The 25647-nt window shown below is 47.5% G+C and overlaps 1 protein-coding gene across 1 annotated transcript in view; it reads left to right on the forward strand.

Moving 5' to 3' along the window:
- LOC115458922 (ralBP1-associated Eps domain-containing protein 2-like) overlaps positions 1-24759 on the forward strand; it is a gene marked incomplete at its 5' end in the record, with an annotated part of 42393 nt that extends 17634 nt beyond the window's left edge. The window contains 4 exons of the mRNA XM_030188776.1: positions 2469-2552; positions 9675-9820; positions 12292-12397; positions 23797-24759. Coding sequence (XP_030044636.1) covers positions 2469-2552; positions 9675-9820; positions 12292-12397; positions 23797-23865 — 405 coding nt within the window. The remainder of the gene's footprint in view (positions 1-2468; positions 2553-9674; positions 9821-12291; positions 12398-23796) is intronic.
- Between the last annotated feature and the right edge of the window lie 888 nt (positions 24760-25647).

Consider the following 25647-nt stretch of genomic DNA (forward strand, 5'->3'; position numbering starts at 1 on the left):
CTACTGTAATTCCAGCAAGATTTTTCACCATTTATTTTCCCTGAGTTCCTCTCCCTTATTTCCTCTGAGAGCCAGCTGGGCTGAGGTTCTTCTGGCCATCTCCTTGCCTCTAGGGTGCCTAGATACAGACACTATGTGCAGAAAGCAACAATTCTCTTCTAAGCAATTGAACTATAAATTGGATTTTTTTTGTTTATTATGAGTACTACAATAAAGCTTCTACTTGGGGATGGTTTAGCTGGCTGTCTAGCTACACTATACTTTGCCTAGAACAGCACAATGCTGTGCACTAAGGGCTAGATTCAGTAAATGGCGCTGAAAAAAATTGGCACTAAGCACTATAAAGGGCGCTGCAAGATGAGCACACTACAGCACAAGTCCAAAAGTCCAGACCACTTGGAGATTGGATCAGTCAGTATCTTCCAAGTACTCAGGCAGTATTTTAAAAATTCAAATTTAAGGTCTTCCCACCATGACTATGCCTTACCTCCCCCCCCCCCCCCCTACACACAGTCCGGCGCTTCTCCCTCCCCTCCCAGCCCTACCCATGGTGCTCTCTCTCGGTCTTTCCCCCATCTAGCATTGCTAGGGTTACCATATGTCTGGATTTACCCGGACATGTCCTCTTTTTGAAGGCATGTCCAGGCAACTGGATGGGTTTTGCCAATCTGCCCGTTTGTCCAGAAATCCGGACAAACGGGCAGATTGCTAGCCTCCCCTCCCCTTATTTACTAGAGCCCTGGTGGTCTAGTGACCTCTTCCGCCTTCGGGACAGGAAAAAGCCCCCTCTTTTCTGCCCGGAGCGCTGCTTCCTGTTGCTGTTCCTTCCTGTTGCTGTTCCTTGGAGCCAATTCAAAATGGCTGCCGAGAGTTGAAGTGACCTCGCGAGACTTCAACTCTCGGCGGCCATTTTGACTTGGCGCTGAGGATCAGCAACAGGAAGGATGCATGCAAGGCAATGCTCCGGGCAGGAAAGAGGGGGCTCTTTCATGCCCCAAAGAGGTCACTAGACCACCAGGGCAGTAGTAAGGGGAGGGGGGTGACGGGGAGGGAGGGTGACGGGGTGTGTGACAGGGGGGAGGGGAAAATGTGACAGGGGGCGGAACGAGGGTGTAACAGGGGGCGGAGCGAGGGTATGACAGGGGTCGGGATGGGTGTGAAAGGGGGCGTGGCAGGGCGGGTGTGTAGTGGGGGTGGGGCATGTGTCTTCCTTTTAGGGGGACAAAATATGGTAACCCTATGCCAGACTATGCAGGGGGGGGGGGAAGAAGCTGTGCATGGTTAAACACATTAGATAGAGTCTAGATTCTCAAGCAGTCTGGATTGCGCAATTTTAAAGGTTCTGGATTTTCAGGTGGTCTGGATTTCTGACATCTGGATTTTTGGTCTTGTACTGTATATAGATTAGGGCTTAGAGCCAATTCCCATTCTTAAATTTGAGTGCTAGAATTTACACATAAGAACATAAGAATAGCCATACTAGGTCAGACCAATGGTTCATCTAGCCCAGTATCCTGCCTCTAACAGTGAACAATCCAGGTCACAAGTACCTAACAGAAATCCAATTAGTTCACAAGAACACAAGGGAAAAAGACAAATGCTCCTAAATTGAAAATTTAAAAAGAGCAAAAGGAGTAGCCAAACTGAGCAAAAGTGGTGAAAGCATCTAGGGCTGTACAAACAGAACTGCCCAACAAAACGTGTATGTGATCCCCTACAGCGCACAGCTATTCCAGATCTGCAGCACCTCATACATACTAATCTTTTGCCTCCTATGCCGGGATTAACCTTTTAATCTTTATTTATATAATAAACAAAAAAAATTATGGGGAACAAAAACTTTAGAAACAAATTAATACTCATTTAAAATCAGCAACCCCAGTATTGAACTGACGCCCAAAATGGCACATCACTGAAGGTAAGCAGATCTCCTGACGCCCACGACAAGAAGGAACATGGTGTTTCGGTTCCACAGAACCTGCCTCTGGGGTGATTTTAAACCAGGTCGCTGAACAAACTTCAAGCCGCGGAGTTGCCAGCTGAATGGTAAAAGCAGTTAGCTTAGCAGGGTTTTAAAAAAAAGGTTTGGCTAATTTCTTAAAAGAAAAGTCCATAAGCCATTATTAAGACGGACTTGGGAAAATCCACTGCTGATTTCTAGGATAAGCAGCATAAAATCTGTTTTACTGTTCTGGGATCTTGCCAGGTACTTGTGACCTGGATTGGCCACGATTGGAAACAGGATACTGGGCTTGATGGATGTTCAGTCTGTCCCAGTATGGCAACCTTAACAGAAAAATGATTGTGATCAGATATTTTTTCTGTTGTAATTTAAAATAAGACATCCTTCGTTTCATTAAAATCCCCCCAAAAGTTGAAGGATATCATTCACAGAATTGTCATTAAAGTAACTTTGAATTTGTGTGTAATGTTTGCTGGATGTAGCAAAGACTGATTTGTCATTACAGGCTGATCAGACATCTGAGATAGAACTCCATCGACCCTTGAAGAAAATGCCAACACAGACAGAAGAGAGCAGCCCGTCCAGAAAGGTAAGATGAGCCCTGTTTGAAAGCCACGCTGTGTGGTTAGGGATGGGTGAAGCCAGGCCTGATTTTTTAACATTTATTTTATTTATTTATTTAGATTTTGCTCACACCTTTTTCAGTAGTAGCTCAAGGTGAGTTACATTCAGGTACTCTGGATATTTCTCTGTCCCAGGAGGGCTCACAATCTAAGTCTGTACCTGAGGCAATGGAGGGTTAAGTGACTTGCCCAAGATCACAAGGAGCAGCAGCGGGATTTGAACCGGCCACCTTTGGATTGCAATACCGGTGCTCTAACCACTTGGCCACTCCTCCACTATAGCAACATTCCATGTAGAATCTCAAATAGTAGCAACAGAATCTCAAATAGTAACAACATTCCATGTAGAATCTCAGATAATAGCAACATTCCATGTAGAATCTCAGATAGAAGCAACAGAATCTCAACTAGTTTATTTAGATTTTTCAGTAGTAGCTCAAGGTGAGTTACATTCAGGTACTCTGGATATTTCTCTGTCCCAGGAGGATTCACAATCTAAGTTTGTACCTGAGGCAATGGAGGGTTGAGTGACTTGCCCAAGATCACAAGGAGCAACCAGCCACCTCTGGATTGCAAGACCAGTGCTCTAACCACTGGGCCACTCCTCCACTCCATAGGTCTTTCAAGTCCTCTAGAATCAATAATGACACTGTTTGCCAACCCAAAATGTAGGAGTGCAAAGCCCATCATGCCCGCAGCAATTAAAAGAACAACTGAGCTGTCTAGATCAGAGCTTCACAAATTGTGGGGCAGGACCCAAAATGGAGCCAGAAAACCCTCAGGGGGGGGGGGGGGAGAGATTTGCATCCTGGGTTGACTTTCCATAGGTGCATCATTATTCTGCATATCTGGGGTCGTTCCACAATTTTATTTGGTTGTGATCATCAGGGCCGCCGAGAGGAGGGGGGTGCGGGGGAGGGTAAGACCCGGCCTCCAAGGAGGGCCCAGAACCAGTGATCAAAAGAGACTGCTCTGCCGGCTATAGGTCCTTCTTCCTGCCGCGTCCCGCCTTGGAGGAACAGGAAGTTGAGTCACAGGAGGCGGGATGCGGCAGAAAGAAGGACTTGTAGCCAGCAGAGCACTCTCTCTCATTTGGTGCTGCAGGAGGGGGGCGGTGGTGCAGCAGCGGCCAGAGGTTTAGCTAGGTGGGTCGCCAGGCCCCCCAAATGAATGCATCATTTGGATAGTAGCTAAATACCGCCAATGTAATGGATACATTTAAGCCCCACCTCCAAAACTCTCCTGGTCCCTCCTTTAACTACATGGATAAATTTTGGACAAACACTGATTTGTTAATCTGAAATCTGTTTTCAACAAAAGACAAGTATGCCGTCAGCACCCACCTCACAAGTGTTGTCTTGTGTTTCCTCAAGACTTTGTTCTTACTATAAAGATTTATATAGCATGATTACAAAAGCTCCCTGGGTAACCTCATGGAGATGCACCAGCCTACATGTCAGACCTGATAGACTTACCACGCAGGAATGGCAAAAGATCATCCCGCACATTCCTTGATCTGCACTTCCCTAACTGCAAAGGTCTAAAATACAAAGTAATGCACGCGTCAAACTTCACCTACTTAAGCACACAGTTATGGAACGCACTGCCGTGCAACTTAAAAATGACCTACGAACTAACGAACTTCCGCAAACTACTGAAGACCCATCTCTTCAGCAAGGCTTATCACAAAGATCAACCAATGTGAATATACATAACTCCTCCACACATAATTAGAAATGTCTTATAATATCTGCTTGTCATACTATAGGGTGGTGGACTTTGGTCCTGGGGAACTGAGGAACTGAGTTCGATTCCCACTTCAGGCACAGGCAGCTCCTTGTGACTCTGGGCAAGTCACTTAACCCTCCATTGCCTCCATGTAAGCCGCATTGAGCCTGCCATGAGTGGGAAAGTGCAGGGTACAAATGTAACAAAAATAAATAGATACTATTGGAGATTCTACATGGAATGTTGCTACTATTGGAGATTCTACATGGAATGTTGCTATTCCACTAGCACACAAATCACAATACCAAAGATTAGAACTGGGTGTGTGCAAACAATTCACAAGCCAACTATTAAGTTAGAGTTATTATAGGGAGCCCTCGGAAAATACTACTTTACGGCAATTTCACATTATTTGCCTAGTAGCATAGTCTCTCTTCATCGGGTCATCCCTTGATAAACTATTGGTGAATGCTGTGATTGTTGCAAACACACTGCCGAAAGTGCTCAAAAAATATATGTAATATGTGCTCTAAATGTAAAAAATGAAAAAACTTAAACTTAACTTGCATGCCACTGCATGTCTCACGTTGTTGGAGTCCACTTAGGCTTCCCCTAAATTACGCCCGACACCGCGGGTTTCAATGTTTTCATCAGGGACTCGGATTAACATAGTCCGCCTTGAATCCACAACAAGCCGCGCACCCGGATTCTCACAGTGCACTGAATTGTTCTTCATAGGCGCTATTTAATGACTGCAAGCTGCCGGCGCGTCACGTCGACGTCACTAAGGGAACAAAAGTCCAGCATTAAAAGATGCCCCCTAGTGTTTGTCACAAAGATACTAAATCGATATCCGTATGTGTGCACATCTATCCATGTGCACAGATATATACATATGTTTACAATGATGATTGAAACATTTCGTTGATCCATCTACAGGGGAATATATACACATATGAGCATAAATACATGCGCCCACATGCCTAGCATAATTCATCAATGATCCATAGTTTTTAAGAGAGAGACATGTGGGCGCATGTATTTATGCTCATATGTGTATATATTCCCCTGTAGATGGATCAACGAAATGTTTCAATCATCATTGTAAACATATGTATATATCTGTGCACATGGATAGATGTGCACACATACGGATATCGATTTAGTATCTTTGTGACAAACACTAGGGGGCATCTTTTAATGCTGGACTTTTGTTCCCTTAGTGACGTCGACGTGACGCGCCGGCAGCTTGCAGTCATTAAATAGCGCCTATGAAGAACAATTCAGTGCACTGTGAGAATCCGGGTGCGCGGCTTGTTGTGGATTCAAGGCGGACTATGTTAACCCGAGTCCCTGATGAAAACATTGAAACCCGCGGTGTCGGGCGTAATTTAGGGGAAGCCTAAGTGGACTCCAACAACGTGAGACATGCAGTGGCATGCAAGTGCCATGAGTGGGAAAGCGCGGGGTACAAATGTAACAAAAATAAATAGATACTATTGGAGATTCTACATGGAATGTTGCTACTATTGGAGGTTCTACATGGAATGTTGCTACTATTGAGATTCTGTTGCTACTATTGGAGATTCTACATGGAATGTTGCTCTTCCACTAGCAACATTCCATGTAGAAGGCTGCGCAGGCTTCTGTTTCTGTGAGTCTGACGTCAGACTCACAGAAGCAGAAGCCTGCGCGGCCACATTGGTGATCTGCAAGGGCCGACTTCTACATGGAATGTTGTTAGTGGAATAGCAACATTCCATGTAGAATGTCAAATAGTAGCAACAGTGGAGGAGTGGCCTAGTGGTTAGGGTGGTGGACTTTGATCCTGGGGAACTGAGTTCCATTCCCACTTCAGGCACAGGCAGCTCCTTGTGACTCTGGGCAAGTCACTTAACCCTCCATTGCCCCATGTAAGCCACATTGGGCCTGCCATGAGTGGGAAAGCGCAGGGTACAAATGTAACAAAAATAAAATAGATACTATTGGAGATTCTACATGGAATGTTGCTACTATTGGAGATTCTTGATGGAATGTTGCTACTATTGGAGATTCTACATGGAATGTTGCTATTCCACTAGCAACATTTCATGTAGAAGGCTGCGCAGGCTTCTGTTTCTGTGAGTCTGACGTCCTGCACGTACGTGCAGGACATCAGACTCACAGAAGCAGAAGCCAGAACGGCCACATTGGTGATCTGCAAGGACCGACTTCTACATGGAATGTTGCTAGTGGGACTCTGGGCAAGTCACTTAACCCTCCATTGCCCCATGTAAGCCGCATTGAGCCTGCCATGAGTGGGAAAGCGCAGGGTACAAATGTAACAAAAATAAAATAGATACTATTGGAGATTCTACATGGAATGTTGCTACTATTGGACATTCTATATGGAATGTTGCTATTCCACTAGCAACATTCCATGTAGAAGGCTGCGCGGCCACATTGGTGATCTGCAAGGGCCGACTTCTACATGGAATGTTGCTAGTGGAATAGCAACATTCCATGTAGAATCTGAAATAGTAGCAACAGTGGAGGAGTGGCCTAGTGGTTAGGGTGGTGGACTTTGGTCCTGGGGAACTGAGGATCTGAGTTCGATTCCCACTTCAGGCACAGGCAGCTCCTTGTGACTCTGGGCAAGTCACTTAACCCTCCATTGCCCCATGTAAGCCGCATTGAGCCTGCCATGAGTGGGAAAGTGCGGGGTACAAATGTAATAAAAATAAATTATCATGTTACCAAAAATTTTCTGTAACACTAAATGCTTATTTTTCTATTATATTTCAACTATCCATGATATATTGTAAGCCACATTGAGCCTGCAAAGAGGTGGGAAAATGTGGGATACAAATGCAATAAATAAATAAATAACCATCCTGAAATCTTCATCACGGCAGTGTGTGGAAGGGAGTCGGGTCTGTGCATCATTTACCCCCATATCTTAGGGGAAGATGCACCAGCAGAAGCACACTCTAAAGTCACATGCAAGGCTGGGACACATTTACTTCTTTTTGATGTTCTATCATTAATTGAGTACTAAAGGGTTTAGCATTTACGTGGTTTTTTTTTTTCAGAATAAAAGAACGGCACATTTCTCGAGGTTTTAGCTTTTTAAAAGAATCCCTCTAACCTTGCTGGTGTTTGCTGAATAACGGGCCAACCTCAGCCAGCACGAGTTCATTTAGAGCTGTAATTGTTTTCTTACGTTATGGCGGGATGTTGACAGGTTGATTACAGTGAGTCTGCTACTCTATTTAAGTCTTTATTGCATGGAAGTTTGAATAAAACCACAATATTAGTGATAAGGTGGTTATTCACACTTTGTTTACTTTCTCACATTGTAGTCATGAGTGCCTAATGTCTGGTTTTGCTCATTTTCATACTTTGTGTAAGAGCACCTGAGGTAGTCTATTTTTGGTATGGAGAAATGAGATGATTATGTTGAACTATATATATATATATATATATATATACTAGTAAAAAAGCCCCGTTTCTGATGCAAATGAAACGGGGGCCAGCAAGGTTTTCTTCTGTGGGCATGTGGGAGTGTGTGTGTCCCTGCCCTCTGCTCTCTCTCCCTTCCCCTGTGCTGTCTGTCCTCTCTGTCCCCTCCCCCCTCGGAGTCGAGTCCTTCAGTGTTAAGTTTCCTGCTGTGCTGTGTTTGTGTTACAGAGATAGTGAGGGCTTCTGCCCTCTCTCCCCTCCCCCCTCTGAGTCCTTCACTGTTACAGAGAGAGCGATTTGATTTCGTGCTTTGTTGTGTTTTCCTTCACTGTTTGTGGTACAGAGAGAGCGAGGGCGGGGCAGACACTCGTGGGAAACCGGATATCTCTCCCCCTTCACACTTCCGGCTGGAGGCTTCATTTAGAACGTTGGTGGTGCCTTTTATATATAGAGATATAGTTTTTTTAAAAATAGATATTTCAATAAGTGTTGTGAAATGTTCTTTGGTTTGGAAGTGATCTTGACTAGAGGGTGATGTTTTTGGGTGAGTGGGCGCTCAGAGGATGAGCAGGGGTGAACCCAGGCCATGAAATCTGGTAGGTCAATATTTAGCATTATTCTACCAGGCAGGAGAGGTTAAATAGGGCTGTTTTAACCAGGGAGGGCTGCTGGATATCAGCTCTGACTGTCGTGGCACTATTTGGAGGTCCAGGACAATGTTCCATCTAAGTGGAGCGCATGAGCGATTGCTCATACATTTTAGGAGCATTGCTGACAGGTTTTACATGATTGCTCACAAAAATGTTTGTTTTTTTCTGCTATATACAGAAATGCATTGCTAATACTGGCGCTCAAAAATTGTTGATTTTTAAAACTTATTGCTCAGACAAAAAAACATTTGAACACACCAGGCCACTCCTTAGAGGAAACATTGGTCCAGGGGTGGAGTGAAGGTGGACCTGGAAGTCCTCCAGGCACAACGGATATTCAGTGTCGGTGCCCGATAACTAACCAGGCGAGCAGGATCATAGAAATAGTGGTCCTAATTGTGCCCAGTTATCTGAATACTGGCACTGAATATTGGCCATAAGACCATAAGAGTAGCCATACTGGGTCAGACCAATGATCCATCAAGCCCAGTATCCTGTTTCCAACAGTGTCCAATCCAGGTCACTACTACCGCTACTTATCATTTCTATAGCGCTACTAGATGTACACAGCGCTGTACACGGGACAGTCCCGATAGAATCCTAAAGAGTAGCAAGATTCCAGAATCCCAAAGAATAGCCGAATTCCAGAATCCCAAAGAGTAGCAAGATTCCAGAATCCCAAAGAGTAGCAAGAGTCCAGAATTCCAAAGAGCAAGATTCCAGAATCCCAAAGAGTAGCAAGATTCCAGAATCCCAAAGAGTAGCAAGATTCCAGAATCCCAAAGAGTAGCAAGATTCTAGAATCCCAAAGAATAACAAGATTCCATGCTACTGAATCCAGAGACAAGCAGTTGCTTCCCTATGTCTATCTTAGTAGCACACTATGGACTTTTCCTCTAGACCCACATAATTTCCAACAGCCATGAAATTTCCAGACACTCAGTTCCAGTACCTGGTTTAGATCCTGCATCAAATATCTGGCTCTAATTCAACCAGAGGCAGTCGGCATTTATAAAACGTTGACCACTGTGTACTAAAAGGGAGCAGGGTTTTAGGACTCTCTTTTCTACTTCGAGCCCTGAATTGAGGCTGGGGGAGAGGAACTGAGAGCTTGTTCTTATGCTCATGAAAATGAATCTCCCAAATCTGATTTTCTCTTTTTGTGTGTGTGTGTTGTCTTAATATTTTCACATTCAGTTCAATTTCCTACCTAGTAAATTATAAAAGCAAACTACTGCCGTATTGGTTTCTTTCATTTCCTGTGTGCAGGAGGTTCCACGCACCCAACTTCCACCCAAGCCAATCCGAAGGAAGTTTCACCCTGATACTCGGACCATAGACAGCCAGGAGCTCTCGCCCACCGTCAGCATCACTTCTTCGGCGATTGCAGCTAGACCACAGCTGCCTGTCCACAGGTAGGGAGATGCCAAGAGGGTGAACCGTGATGGCCACTGGTGCCACACTTCAGTCAGAGGTATTGCCACAGGTGGGCCTAGAGGGGCTCCGGCCCCTCCAGTTCCCCTCCCCCCTCCCCAAGCACAGTCATTGCAAATTACCATGGCTGGTGGGGATCCCAGTGCCCCCTTCTGCAGAAACTTTCATGAGCCGTGGCTGCCTCCAGTGTGTGGCTATCATGGTGCCCATGATAATAATAATTATTTTTTTGTTACATTTGTACCCTGCGCTTTCCCACTCATGGCAGGCTCAATGCGGCTTACATGGGGCAATGGAGGGTTAAGTGACTTGCCCAGAGTCACAAGGAGCTGCCTGTGCCTGAAGTGGGAATCGAACTCAGTTCCTCAGGACCAAAGTCCACCACCTTAACCACTAGGCCACTCCTCATACGTGGCACATCCCATTTATTACCTTCCAAGATTGTAAATGGGGCTTGCCACCTGTAATGTTTTAATTGGTGGCATAGCCATGGGGGGGGGGGCCTCAGGGGCTAGGGCCCCCTCACCTTCAGCTCAGGCCCCCCCCCCCCCTCTGCTTTAATGGCTGGCAGGGATACCAAACCCCCAAAAGAAGCACCAGGAGCCTTCAAATTCGGGACATAATTTCTTTATTCATGTAACTTAGATATCAATTCTTTTCAACAATGTCCCAACACGGGCCGTGTTTCGGCACACAGCGCCTGCATCAGGGGTCAAATAAGTGTGACATCTAAGAAGACGTGCAACTTTCTCCTTTCTGAAGAAGACAAGTTGGAGGTGTAGTCCCGCTCAATACCATTAAAATATGCTTAATCGCTAAGCAGAATTCGAGCACAGGCGATCTCATCTTGTCTAAGTTCCATGAATAAAGAAATTTGTGTGCCGATTGTGAAGGTTTCTGGTGCTTCTTTTTGCTATTTGAACTTTGCTCTGTACTTTGGACCCTCTCGGTGCTGTTTCAGGGATACCAAACCCCACCAGCCGAAGAGGTCACCTGTGCGAGTCCCACTCCCGCCTGTGCTGTCCGAGCAGCAGTGAAGTCAGCAGGCGCACTTCAGCCTCTGACGCTGGCTCCCTCGTGCAGGCTTAGTTAGATCAGTGACTGAACTGAGCATGCGTGGGAGCGCAGACACTGGCGGCTGAAGTATGCAGCCGAGTGGGGTGGGGAGAGAATCGCTGGCCCCCCTCAGTTCACCTTTGGGCCCCTCCCAAAATGTACTTCTGGCTACACCCCTGGTTTTAATGCACATGCAGGGCCGGTGTGCAGCAGGGAAGGAAGGTAGGGTGATGAGGGGTAACGTCAGGGGCATAGCCAGAATTTTCATTTTGGGTGGGCCCAGAGTTTGGATGCGTGGGCCTTCCAAAATCCCCCCTCCTTTGTCATGCATTTTTCTCCGCTCCCAGATCCAGCATTCCCCCCCTCCCCGAGGCATAGGAGCCAACTTTAGAATTATTAGGGGTGCCCAGCATCTCCCCTCTCTCTGAAACTACCCCCATACCTCAGTACTTTTGACAGCAGCGATGTACTTCCACTGCCTGGCCAGCCCTGCAGGCTTCCCTCTGCTGCGTCCTGCCAGGGAGGAAACAGGAAGTGATGTCAGTGAGGGCAGAGCAAAGGGAAGCCTCTTAATCCTAGTATTTTTGGAAAGAGTACACAAGCGATTCACATTTACCCATTCCACTCTACTCAGTATTTTTTAGACCTCTATCATATCTTCCCTCAGCTGTCTTTTCTCCAAGATGAAGAGCCCTAACCACTTTAGCCTTTCCTCATAGGGAAGTTGTCCCATCCCCTTTGTTAGTATCATACAAAATACAGGGCACAAGAATGAGTGTTGCTGGTCATATCTTCCTTTGAAATCCTACAGATGGCAGGGGGCATATGGCTTTATTCTGATTTGGTGTTCAAATTCTCCTTTAATTTTCTTTTTCTTAATGTAACAATGAAAGAAGTTTTGATTTTGAATAATTTCACCTGGCTCTGCCCTTTCTGCCTCGCCTCACCCCATGCCTGGAATAAACTCCCTGAGCCCATACGTCAGGCCCCCCTCCCTGCCCATCTTCAAAGCCCTGCTCAAAGCCCACCTCTTCAATGTCGCCTTCGGCACCTAACCACCATACCTCTGTTCAGGAAATCTAGACTGCCCCCACTTGACACTTGACATTTCGCATTTTAGATTGTAAGCTCTTTTGAGCAGGGACTGTCCTTCTTTGTTAAACTGTACAGCGCTGCGTAACCCCAGTAGCGCTCTAGAAATGTTAAGTAGTAGTAGTAGTAGTTTCTCAGTAATTCTTTTCTCCTTCTGTTCGATGAGATTTGCGCCTTCCCTTGAGTTGAATCTCTCTTTTTTTCTTTTTTTCTTTGACTCTTGCTCAGGCACAGGACAGGTGTTTCGTCTGAAGGTGTTGACCTGCCATTAAGCTGATTTTGTGTTTTTCTCTCTCTCTGGCAGACAGTCCTCCAAACAGAAGAGGGCCATTCAGACAGCGATTCGGAAAAACAAAGAGGCCAATGCCGTGTTGGCCAGGTTGAACAGCGAACTGCAGCAACAGCTCAAGGTGAGGAAAGTGCCAAAAGTGTAAATTACAAGGTTGGGGAGGGGAGGGGGGGGGGGCGCGGCTTTCCATCAATTGCTGAAAATCCTGTTTACCTTTGTAGATGAAGCTACCAGACCTTTCTCAGGCTCCTTGGCCCAAGGATCTTTTTTTTTTTTCTTTTCTTTTTATGCATTTACAAAATATTTCAAGGAATTACACTTGAATAGAAAGTGTTAAAACTAGTATTTAAACTTACAGGAAAAATATAACAAAAACTACTTCACTTGGAATCCTGTGCAGTAGGAATGGATCCTCAGAAGCTTAGCCGAAATTGGGTGGCGCGGAGCAGGTGGGGGAAGAGAGGTCGGTGGTTGGGAGGCGAGGACAGTGGAGGGCAGACTTATACGGTCTGTGCCAGAGCCGGTGATGGGAGGCGGGACTGGTGGTTGGGAGGCGGGAAATACTGCTGGGCAGACTTGTACGGTCTGTGCCCTGAAAAAGGCAGGTACAAATCAAGGTAAGGTATACACAAAAAAGTGGCACAGTGGGAGGCGGGACTGGTGGTTGGGAGGCGGGGATAGTGCTGGGCAGACTTATACAGTCTGTGCCAGAGCCGATGGTGGGAGGCGGGGATAGTGCTGGGCAGACTTATACGGTCTGTGCCCTGAAAAAGACAGGTACAAATCAAGGTAAGGTATAACAAAAAGTAGCACATATGAGTTTATCTTGTTGGGCAGACTGGATGGACCGTGCAGGTCTTTTTCTGCCGTCTACTATGTTACTTGTTTCAACACTCAAGTCCACATTATAAGGGGGAGATATCCATTACACTGGAGGTAATATAGAAAAGAATATTTAACCTTAAGAATTCAGCATCTAGGAGAGAGTGGGCAAATGTAACATAGATTATTTATTGCATTTGTATACCACATTATCCCAACTTTTTGCGGGCTCAATGTGGCTTACAATTCATCGTGGATATGGGATATAGTTAGTTCCTTATGCTCTTTTAGAGGTTACAAAAGTTGTTAAATGAGATGGATCCGTGAAGACAAACTTTTATGCATTGTAAATTACAATGCACGGGGAAATCTAAGATAAAATGTGCCTGCCAGCTGCAAAATTTCTGGTGTCAATATCAAGAATTGTTTGCGTTTCTTTTGAGTATCCTTCGAAACATCCGGAAATACCGATATCGTACATAGTAACATATACATAGTAGATGACGGCAGAAAAAGACCTGCACGGTCCATCCAGTCTGCCCAACAAGATAAACTCGTATGTGCTACTTTTTGTGTATACCTGACCTTGATTTGCATCTGTCATTTTCAGGGCACAGACTGTAGAAGTCTGCCCAGAACTAGCCCCGCCTCCCAACCACCAGCCCTGCCTCCCACCACCGGCTCCGCCACCCGGTCTCGGCTAAGTTTCTGAGGATCCATTCCTTCTGAACAGGATTCCTTTATGTTTATCCCACGCATTTTTGAATTCCGTTACCGCTTTCATCTCCACCACCTCCCGCGGGAGGGCATTCCAAGCATCCACCACCCTCTCCGTGAAAAAATCTCTCTCGGGATCTTAAGTCCCCAAAACAATTTGTGCTTACTTTTAAAGAACATTCTAAGCAGCCATTGTTTATCTGGCAGTAAAGGCATCACGCCTACCAATGCTGCCGCGGCGGCTTGTTCTGTATCTAATGTTTCGGGGAAATTAGTAACATCTAAGGATATTCCTTGTTGTGGTGGTGGATCACGTTGTTTCTGAGGTACATAATAAACTTGAGTAATGGTGGTAAGTTAGTCTCTGGAATCTCAAGAACTTCTTTAAGGTACCATTTTAATATTTCTATCGGACTTATCATCTTTACTCTTGGAAAATGTATAAATCTTAGATTATATCTTCTCATATGATTTTCATATATTTCCACTTTGTTCCTTAGGTTTGGTATGTCCTTCAACATAATAGTTTGAATATTACTACTACTGCTTATCACTTCTATAGCGCTACAAGGCATACGCAGCGCTGTACACCATACATGAAAAGACAGTCCCTGCTCAAAGAGCTCACAATCTAAATATGGAATGTTGCTAGTGGAATAGCAACATTCCATGTAGAATCTCAAATAGTAGCAACAGAATCTCCAATAGTAGCAACATTCCATGTAGAATCTCAAGTAATAGCAACATTCCAGAATCTCAAATAGTAGCAACATTCCATGTTCCACTGCACTAACCACTAGGCTACTCCTCCACTAGCAACGTTCCATCTAGAAGCCTGCCCTTGCAGATCAGCAATGCGGCCGCGCAGGCTTCTGTTTCTGTGAGTCTGACGTCCTGCACATATCAGACTCAGAGAAACAGAAGCCTGCGCGGCCGCGTTGCTGATCTGCAAGGGCAGGGTTCTACATTACTACTACTACTTATCACTTCTATAGCGCTACAAGACATACGCAGCGCTGTACACCATACATGAAAAGACAGTCCCTGCTCAAAGAGCTCATAATCTAAATAGGACAGGCAAACAGACAGAACAACTAAGAGGTAAGGCAATTAAAGAGAGGTGGGGATAAAAGGGTACAGGGCAAGTGAGTAGTGGTTAGGAGACAAAAACAGAGTCAAAGAGGTGGGCTTTTAGCCTGGATTTGAAAACGGCCAAAGACGGGGCTAGACGTACAGGCTCGGGAAGTCTATTCCAGGCGTGAGGTGCAGCGAGATAAAAGGAACGGAGTCTGGAATTAGCAGTAGAGGAGAAGGGGACGGACAAGAGAGATTTATCCACAGAACGGAGTACCCGAGGGGGGGGGGGGGCGTAGGGAGAGACAAGAGTGGAATATTACCAAAGTTTATAGTTTTTCCTTCCACAATTTCAATCCTTTCGGTGCATGCTTGTATATCTACTTCATTTTTTTCTACTTTACTTTCAATTTCATTAACTTTTTGGGTTAATGCATTTGTTTTAATAAATGCCGTGCCGTTTGAGCCACCAGATCCGATCCCACAAGTTATCTAAAGTAGAGAGCTGCACGGGAAAGGGGTTTGCGGGAATCCCGGGTTCCCGCGGGGACGGAAGCAGGGAAATGTAAGCTACACCTGCACCAGCCTCTCATCCAGTGGCGTAGCTACGTGGGGCGATTCACCCCAGGACCCCCCTCCCGGCGAACCCGCCCCCGCCGCCGCCTACCTTTACTTTTGCTGGCGGGGGATCCCACTCCCCGCCAGCCGACGTCTTCTCAGTCCTTCCTGCTCTTCAATTTGTTTGCTGACGTCCTGCACGTAATTGTACGTGCAGGACGTCAGACTCAGAGAACAGTTCTGTTCTCAGTTCTGTTCTCTGAGTCTGACGTCCTGCACGTACAATTACGTGCAGGACGTCAGCAAACAAATTGAAGAGCAGGAAGCGACTAAGAAGAAGACGTCGGCTGGCGGGGAGTGGGATCCCCCGCCAGCAAAAGTAAAGGTAGGCTGCAGCGGCGGCGGGTTTGCGGCGGGAGGGGGGACAGCAATGTCGGCGGTGGGGGGGGGGCGGCGCCGGGGGGAGGGCTAAAATGTGCCCCCTTCCCCTGGGCTCTGGACCCCTCACCCACGGAAGGCTGGCTACGCCCCTGCTCTCATCTACCGAGTACCAAGTTCTTTGACTGCTGTCTCCTCCTCCTCCTCTTCCTTCTTGCTTTAACAGCACAAATGTGGAAAAGTTTCCATTGAGGAGGTGGTAGAGACACAAATGATGATGGAATTCAAAAAGGCATGGGATGAACACAGAGGATCTCTAATTAGAAAATGGAAGTTATAAAAAACCTAACCTTTAGTGGCTGCGTGTGGATGTGTGAAGTAATGCTTAGATGGCGACTCTGGCTGTGATTAACTAGGGCCGACACTGGGCAGACTTGTATGGTCTGTGTCTAATATATGGAAGTCTGGTTTAGGATGGGCTGGAAAGGGCTTAGACAGCAACTTTAGTGGCTGGAACATAAGGACAGTTCTGGACAGAGTTTTACAATCTGTGTCCCACAAATGAGAAGATGCATAGACTGGAGTGGGCTTCAACGACAACTCCAGCACTTGGAACATAAGGATAGGGTCAGATAGACTTCTACGGTCTATGTTCCAGAAACACAAAAGGAAGACCATAATCAAGTATATAATATCACACTCGTTGATTTAATCATGAATTGATAATGAGTGTGACTATTGGGGGCAGACTGGATGGACCATTCAGGTCTTTATTTGCTGTCACTTACTATGTTACAATGAATGCTCTTTGCTCCCGGGCTGATGAGCAGACCTCAGCTCTGACACAGGCATGAGCATCAGATGTCACCTGACCTACTGGCGCCTGTATGTGGTGATCTCTCAGCATGCAGCGCCAGAAAATCAGAGACAAATCTTACCTGTGCACACCAGAGTGTTCCAAGTTTCAGCTTCCATTCCTTCCTTGCCTACAGTGCTGTGGCTCAAATCCAGAGAGAGACTGAGGGAGCTGACTGGAATTTTCTTTTATGTTCCATTAAATTCTTACAGTGATGGGTGGGGATGGGTTAACTTCTTGCGGGGATGGGTGGGGATGGGTTAAATTCTTGCGGGGGACGGGTTGGGATGGGTTACATTTTTGCGGGGATGGATGGGGATGGGTAAGATTCTAATGGGGACGGGTGGGGACAGGTAAGATTCCAGCAGGGATGGGCGGGGATGGGTAAGATTTCTGTCCCCGTGCAACTCTCTAATCTAAAGTTACCTTTGACGGTTTCTCTAGAATCCAGGGAGGCAAATTTAAAGCGTCTGTTTCCTCCTCGGTTTCTGTACCTCGTTGACCTGCAGTCGATACCTTCGGAGTGCTCACTTCAGGAAGCGTTGCTCGTCCTCCTGAGTCCCTCTCGAGTTGTTTGCCTTGGGCTTCACTCGAGTCTAGTTCAGGCCCAATCTTCGGAGCCTGGCTGCTCCGTTCCTTCAGAGGGAGAGCTCGGCCGTGTCGGCTGAGGGGGCGGAACTCTCGTGTTGGGGCTCAGAGTAACATATCTAGTCCTGGGAACGCTGAACTCTCCTCCATTGTGCCGGCGTTCCCTAAGGAACCGCTCCCAACCAATCTATCGTGCCCTGGTGTCCTCAAAAAAACGGTCTATAGGACCTGCAGGTACTGGGGCCGGCGTTGGGGAAGCTCGGACCGCTGCCTTGCCCCTTCTCTTCGGCATTTCACTTAGCAAGAAACGAGGTCTGCAGCTCACCTAGGTGCGTGCGGCCATCTTGGAATCTCCCCCCGGCCCCTGCCTCCATCCTTACCCCAATCTCTCTCGGGATCTGTTTTTGTCTAATTGTTGGGGGAGGGGAAGGGGACAGGAAACAGAGCATTGATCAGAACATGAAATGTCTTTAGTGCGAAGGGCTCTCTCTTATTTTGGCTTTTAAGAGGTTCTTATGTTTCAAACATGGCTTGAGGCACCTACATAGAAGCCTGTCCAGGCAAGGCATGTCCCTGATTGTTTCCTGGAGGCTTCAAAGTCTTCCCATCTGCCTGACTTCTGGGTTGAGCTATTATTTGTAGTTTTTGATTGCATGGCTTTGGACTTTTAGCTAGACCTGTGATTTATTGAGTGATCACTAGGAGAAACACTCCTGCAGGCTTCCATTCAGCAGTCTCTGAAGTGCTGAAGTTGGCTGTCTTTTCCTGAACGCTTGGTTAAGGTGAAGGAGATTGAAACCTACATTTAAAAAAAGTGATGTAAAATCCCTGACAGCCTGCCAGGTGGCTCCTGCTGCTTCTTTGGATCTGGCCTCCTTTTAGGGTTGCCAGATGGAAAAAAATTTCCCCTCCCAAAACCAGCCCAAAACCGCACAGTCAAACCCCGCCTCCGACGTCGCCGCGGGAAACCCGCAGCCCTGGAAACACTGCTTTTGGGTGGTTGCATCACCATGAGCCTCTATTTTGCAAGTGCCTGGAGATTTTTACACCCCTCTCTCTTCTCTCCCCCCCCCCCCCCCCCATAGCTAATCTCACCCAGATGTAGTGACTGTCCTTAGCATGGAGCTGTGCACCAGGGCTCCACCTGGACCGCTGATCATAAGCCCTGGATCCAGCCATTAGGTGGTGCTGTCGTACACTGACTGGGATGCCCTCCCCCCCCCCCCCCAAGGGCTATGAAAGCTACTACCACAGCATCCCCGCTTCAGTGAGCCTGGGGAGAGAATGATCTGACCCGGAAATCAGTCTTGGTTCCTTCTGCCTAGCAGTGCACAGTGCTTCTACTACATAGTAACATAGTAGATGATGGCAGAAAAAGACCTGCATGGTCCATCCAGTCTGCCCAAGAAGATAAATTCATATGTGCTACTTTTTTATTTGTACTGTCCTCTTCAGGGCACAGACCCTATAAGTCTGGCCAGCCCTAACCCCGCCTCCCAACCACCAACCCCTCCTCCCTCCACCAGCTCTGGCACAGACTGTATAAGTCTGCCCAGCACTATCCTCGCCTCCCAACTACTAGTCCCGCCTCCCACCACCAGCTCTGGCACAGACCCTATAAGTCTGCCCAGCACTATCCCCGCTGCCCAACCACCAACCCCGGCACAAACCGTATAAGTCTGCCCAGCACTATCCCTGCCTCCCACCACCGGCTCTGGCACAGACCGTATAAGTCTGCCCAGCACTATCCCCGCTGCCCAACCACCAACCCCGGCACAAACTGTATAAGTCTGCCCAGCACTAGCCCCGCCTCCCAACCACCAGCTCTGCCACCCATTCTAGGCTAAGCTCCTGAGGATCCATTCCTTCTGCACAGGATTCCTTTATGTTTATCCCACGCATGTTTGAATTCCGTTACCGTTTTCATCTCCACCACCTCCCGCGGGAGGGCATTCCAAGCATCCACCACCCTCTCTGTGAAAAAATACTTCCTGACATTTTTCTTGAGTCCGCCCCCCTTCAATCTCATTTCATGTCCTCTCGTTCTACTGCCTTCCCATCTCCGGAAAAGGTTTGTTTGCGGATTAATACCTTTCAAATAGCCACAACTGTGAGGCACAATTTCAAAGCACTTAGACTTACAAAGTTCCATAGGTTACTATGTAACTTTCTAAATCTAAGCGATTTGAAAATGAGCCCTACGTATCGGGTGAACTTTGTTACCTGCACCATTAACTTTGGTGACTCACCATCCAAGATCGCAATTTCCTAGCAGCCTGGGTCTTTTATTCCGGTTCATGATCAAAGCAAAAGCCATTTGAAGGGTTGCATCGTGTTGCTTTATTTAGATTTATTAATGATAAAGAGATTCGCCAGAGGCTTTGTACAAGAGTGTAGAAATCGGAGCCTTTCAGAGAAGAATCACAGAGGCCAGTGCAAATTAGAAGATCCCAAAGTCATGAAACTCGTGCAAACAAAAACAGATATTGATGTAATTGAGGCAGATTATCAGCCATAGAATCAGGGGTGTAGCCAGGGGGGCCTAGGAGGGCAAGGGTCCACCCACTCTGGACTCAGGCCCACCCATCTGCAGCGCACCCTTACTATGGTTAGTGGAGATCTCCTAACTGAAGACTTACTCCAGTTCTCTGATAAGGCGTCCAGCGGCCTAGACTGCCATGCCACCAAGCTCTTCAGTCAACTGGGCGGCAGTGTTCCTGAGCCCAAGCTGGCAACCTAATACAGGCTCACTTCTTACACATGTGCAAAAGCTGAATACATGTAGGGTTACCATATTTTGTCCCCCCCCCCCAAAAAGGAAGACACATGCCTCAACAACACCACGCCCCATTTCACACCCACCACGCCTCCTTTCACACCCTCGCTCCGCCCCTGACACATTTTCCCCTCCCTCCTGTCACATACCCCGTCACTCCCCCTCCCCCCTCCCCTTACCTTACTACTGCCCTGGTGGTCAAGTGATCTCTTCGGGGCAGGAAAGAGCCCTCTCTTTCCTGCCCGGAGTGCTGCCCTGCATGCATCCTTCCTGTTCCTGATCTTGGCGCCGATTCAAAATGGCCGCCGACAGTTGAAGTCTCGCGAGGTCACTTCAACTCTCGGTGGCCATTTTGAATCAGCACCGAGATCAGGAACTGGAAGGATGCATGCAGGGCAGCGCTCCGGGCAGGAAACAGGTGGAAGAGGTCACTAGACCACCAGGGCAGTAGTAAGTAAGGGGAGGGGAGGCTAGCAATCTGCCCGTTTGTCCAGATTTCTGGACAAACAGGCGGGCTGCCGTCCATAGACGGCCCGCCCACCAGCCTGCCCATTTGTCCAGAAATCTGGACAAACAGGCAGATTGGCAAAACCCACCCGGTTGCCCGGACATGTCCTCAAAAAGAGGACATGTCCGGGTAAATCCGGACATATGGTAACCCTAAATACATGTGAGGTGCTGTCATTGTGAGTTTGAGGGGCACCAGGGGCAGGGAGGGAGCAATAGGGGGTGGGAGAGGGGAGTGGGGAACAGAGGGGCAGAGAGGAAATTTCATACCCACTCATTAAGCCCTCCCAAAACTTACTGCCTAGCTATGCCATTTTGTAGAAGTGTGCAAATTTGTTTTTAATTAATTAAGGAAACATTCAGTAGCTGAATTAATTGTGTGTTCAGTTAAAAAAAATATTAAATAAACATTTTTTCTAAATAGCAGCCTCCTTTCTGTGGGGTCGTTTTACTAAGGCATGCCGAAAAATGGCCTGCACTCGTGTAGGCACGTTTTGGATGCACACAGATCCATTTTTCAGCACGCCTGTAACAGGCCTTTTTGGGGGGGGGGGGGGGGGACGAAAATGGACGTTCAGCAAAATAAAAATTGTCGCGCGTCCATTTTGGGTCTGAGACCTTACCACCACCCATTCACTTATGCTAAGGTCTCACACGTTGTAATCGTCCTCGTGCGTACAATGCCGATTACCGCCAGGTTGGCACCGCACGTCGGAAAATAAACAATATTTTCTGACGCATGTAAAAAATGGAATTATTGCCCAGGGTCCCCGGTAGTCGGGCGGTAGTTGAAAATTTATTCATGGTGGACGCATGTAAGCGCCTACATGGCTTAGTCAAAGGACCCCTATTTGAAGGCCAAGCCCAATGGCCCTGCTAGAAATGTAGATATTTCTATATGTCTCATAGGCAAGGCCATTTTTAATTCTTGGGTAAGAACATAAAAGTTAGGGAATGAACGTAACAAGATCCTATGCATAACAGGCCTGTACAGAATACTCGTATTCGATTCGATGCAGCCTCAAATACATTATTCGTATTCAGCTGAATAATGATTTAAATTTGAATACAAATAATCCAGGGCCCTACTGTGCTAAATCCTACTGAAATAATCTCTGATTTCACATTGCTTCTTTTATCAATGCCCGTTATTCGTATTCGGCCAAATAATGTTTATCGTTATTCGTATTCAGCCGAATAGTAAACTATGCAATTCGGTACAGCTCTAACGTATAGCTCAATGCTGTGTTGGGTAGGGGTGTGAAGTGCTTTTTGTTTTATTCTCTGTTGCGCTGTTGGTGGGGAGGGGTTTCGTTCCATTTGCTTTCATTTCTGTTTTAATGTACACTAAACCCACAGCCAACACTGCCCAATTAAAATGGTCCCACCCCAGCCCCCGACGGCCCTCTAGACTTCCCAAGCTCATATGAAATGACACGAATAAAATGATGGGCAGGAATGATCTCCAGTCGCTCCTACCCCACTTCTGCTCTATTTCAAAATGGCGCCAGCTGATCCAAGGCCCACCCCCCCTTTTTTTTTTTTTACTTCTGTTACTACGGGTAGGCTGAGGAGTATGGAAATGCATCAGGAGGTGAGAGAAGGTGGAATTTTGAATCAGCCTGTGTGGATGGGGGAAAACCCAGAATTTAAAAAAAGGAACAAAATGTTTGTTTTGAAAGTGGCATGAAACAACCTAGGAAATGTATTCATCATATCATCTTCCCCTCAAACGATCGATCTTGCAGTGGAGTACCAAGGGGGGGAGGCGGTCCGCCCCGGGTGCACGCCGCTGGGGGGGGGGGGGGGGGTGCCGCACGCCTGTCTGCTCCGCTCGTTCCATGCTCCCTCTGCCCCGGAACAGGTTATTTCCTGTTCCGGGGCAGAGGGAGCACGGAACGAGCGAAGCATTGTTGCCAGGGTTGCAGTCTTCCCGCAACACTGGGCGGGTTTTCTTTGAGCAGCTGCGGCAAAATTTCGGCGGCTGCAGGGTGCGGGTTTGGGCTCTTCTCCTGTGGCCGCTGTGTGCTTTTTTCCGGGGCTTCTATTGGTCCAATTTGGTCCAATAAAAGCTTTTCCGGGGCTTCTATTGGTCCGATAGAAGCTTTTGAGGGACGTGGTCGACATCAGGGGCGGGGGTGATGTCAAGGGGCGTGACTGGTGACGTGGGAGGCGGGATTTGACAGGCTGGTTTTGGGCTGATTTTGGGCGGGGAAAATTTTTCCCATCTGGCAACCTTGGAGCGAAGCCGACAGGCGCGTGGCACCCCCCCAGTAGGTAAAAATGTACCCGGGGGGTTGTCCTTTTGCTGGGGGGGGGGGGTGCATCGGCGATCCACCCGGGTGTCAGCCACCCTAGGAACGCCACTGCAATCTTGCAGATAATCAGTTTGCATCCCTACCTCATCAACAGACAACTTCATCAGTTGTAACAACGTTTTACTCTGTAAGCTACATTGAAACAATGCAAATTGGAAAATGTGGGATATAAATGCCTATATAAATAAATACATATTTCCTGTTGTTTCCTGTCTTAACTGTGAAATGGACACATGTATCTACCGTGTTTCCACGAAAAAAAGACATCCTCCGAAAATAAGACCTAGTAGCGATTTTGCTACATTTGTAAATATAAGGCCTACCCCCGAAAATAAGACCTAGCAAACTTTTTTTTTGCAGCAGGGCCGCCAAGAGCCGGACAAGACCGTCTCCCGCCCCCCCTCACCCGAGGTCGCCCCCCCACCTGAGGTTGCCGGGCCCGCCCTCCGTCGCTCCGGAACTAACCTTAAACTCCTTTCACCTTCGCAACGCAAGTTCCCAGCAGCAAGCAGCAGCAGGGCAGACCTCTCCTTCCTTCCATGCCCCGACCTCGCCTGACGTTACGGTATGTCAGGCGAGGGCGGGGCATGGAAGGAAAGAGAGGTCTGCCCTGCTGCTGCTTGCTGCTGGGAACTTGCGTTGCTAAGGCGAAAGGAGTTTAAGGTTAGTTCCGGAGCGACAGAGGGTGGGTAGAGGGGGTCCCGGCGACCTCGGGTGGGGGGGGGGGGCAACCACGATCCCAGAAAAATAAGACATCCCCCCCCCAAAATAAGACCTAGCGCGTTTTGGGGAGGATAAATTAATATAAGACAGTGTCTTATATTCGGGGAAACACGGTAGACTTGCTCAAGGTTGCAAAGGGAGAATGATCTTGTTATAGATTTCAGCAATATTTTCCTTTCTTTGTCCATTTTCTATTTCTCCAGGAAATTCACCAAGAACGAGTTGCCCTGGAAATGCAGCTGGAGCAGCTCCGGCCTGTCACCGTCCTATGACCTTTGTTCTAGTGCTGCGCCACAGCCTGGGACACCTTTGCCGAGAAGGAGTGTTGCACCCATATCGGCCTCCTTCCACTGTGCTGCTCAGAGCAGTGAGGTGCGCAAGACAAGGTATTCTTCAACCTCTCTGGTCCATATTCAGCAGAGGATGAGGAAGACGAGATGCTGTCCGAGCTGCGAGATCTAATGTGGAGCAGACGGCCCGGTTCGAGTGCACGGGCGGGCCTAGTCATGGAATACAGTTCACCACCGAAAACAATCTTATTTCAATAAAAAGTGTTGCTTTTTCAGGACTTGACTGGTCTCATGACCATCCAAACAGGGCCGAAGGTTTTTTTGGATAGGCTGGTTCTAAAATTCTGATAAAGAAAAAAGTTTCCAAAACATAAGGCAGAGTAGAAGTAGCTGGTTTCCTGTTGAAGTTGGAATTGTACTATCATATTAGTGGTCAGCTGAGATCTTTCTGAGTAGATGCAGGTTTTTAACACAAGAATGTCCGCATCACATGATTACATGTTTTATACTGGGCTACAGCCAAGCAGCGTTCAAGGAGCCCCTTCTCACTCTCCAGGTTTTACCAAAACCTACGCCTCCAAAATCCTCTTCTTCTTACCTAGAAGCGTCAACTTTTCAAAATTATTCAGGATGCTAAGCCCAGTGAAAATAACCCCTCCCTGGACACATACAAGGAATTTTCTCAATAGGGGGGTGTTCAAGCACCCACAGAGCCCGGCTGTTATACTTATAGCCTTCTAGGAGAAATGTTATAACAATAATCGGATTTGAGAGCGATTGTTGTGGTGGTCCAGGTCGTGCCACGTCTGAGTAAGAGGAACTGATGTTTCAGCCATTGTGCTGTGGCTTTCTTCAGGCGAGCTGGCATTTCTGGACAAACAGGCAGGCTGGTGGGTGGGCCGTCTAGGACGGCCCGTTTGTCCAGAAATCCGGACAAAGGGGCAGATTGCTAGCCTCCCCTCCCCTTACTTACTACTGCCCTGGTGGTCTAGTGACCTCTTCCGCCTTCGGGGCAGGAAAGAGCCCCCTCTTTCCTGCCCGGAGCGCTGCCCTGCGTGCATCCTTCCTGTTGGTGATCCTCGGCGCCGATTCAAAATGGGAAGGCTTCAACTTTTGGCAGCATGCAGGACAGCGCTCCGGGCAGGACAGAGGGGGCTCTTTCCTGCCCTGAAGAGGTCGCTAGACCACCAGGGCAGTAGTAAGGTAAGGGGAGGGGGGCAATGTGGTATGTGACAGGGGGAAGGGAAAATGTGACATGGGCGTGTGGTGGGGCGGGGCATGTGTCCTCCTCTTTGGGGGACAAAATATGGTAACCCTACCTGACAGCAACTGCAAGGCTGATTGTTGCGGCTTTCGTTGGATTCTAGCTCTATTGCGTATGTGCCCTTTGGAACCGCAAGCGCTGTTTTAGCCCCTGACGCAGCCTCTAGTGTGGTGAAACGTGGCCACTTCTGGACATTGGTGGCCTCTTTTTTTGTTAGGGCAAATATGGTAACCCTACCTACCCACCCTGGAACACCTCAAATCCTGCCCCTTTTACAATTGGCCATATAAAGATTTGATGCATCCTGAATGCCATTGGCCAAAATGTCAGTTGCATTAGTGTTTTGTGTATCATCTTCCCCAAAACAACAATTGAATTTATGGAGGACTAGTGATCCAGTTAATATAAATATTAGTATTGGGCTGAAGGGTCCGTAAATCCTGGACTGATTTCAAAGTTCCCCTCTGCATTGCTGGGTAGGTCATGGAAAAGGTGATTCT

The sequence above is a fragment of the Microcaecilia unicolor genome, unplaced genomic scaffold (genome assembly GCF_901765095.1).
Source record: "Microcaecilia unicolor unplaced genomic scaffold, aMicUni1.1, whole genome shotgun sequence".
Lineage (NCBI taxonomy): Eukaryota > Metazoa > Chordata > Amphibia > Gymnophiona > Siphonopidae > Microcaecilia > Microcaecilia unicolor.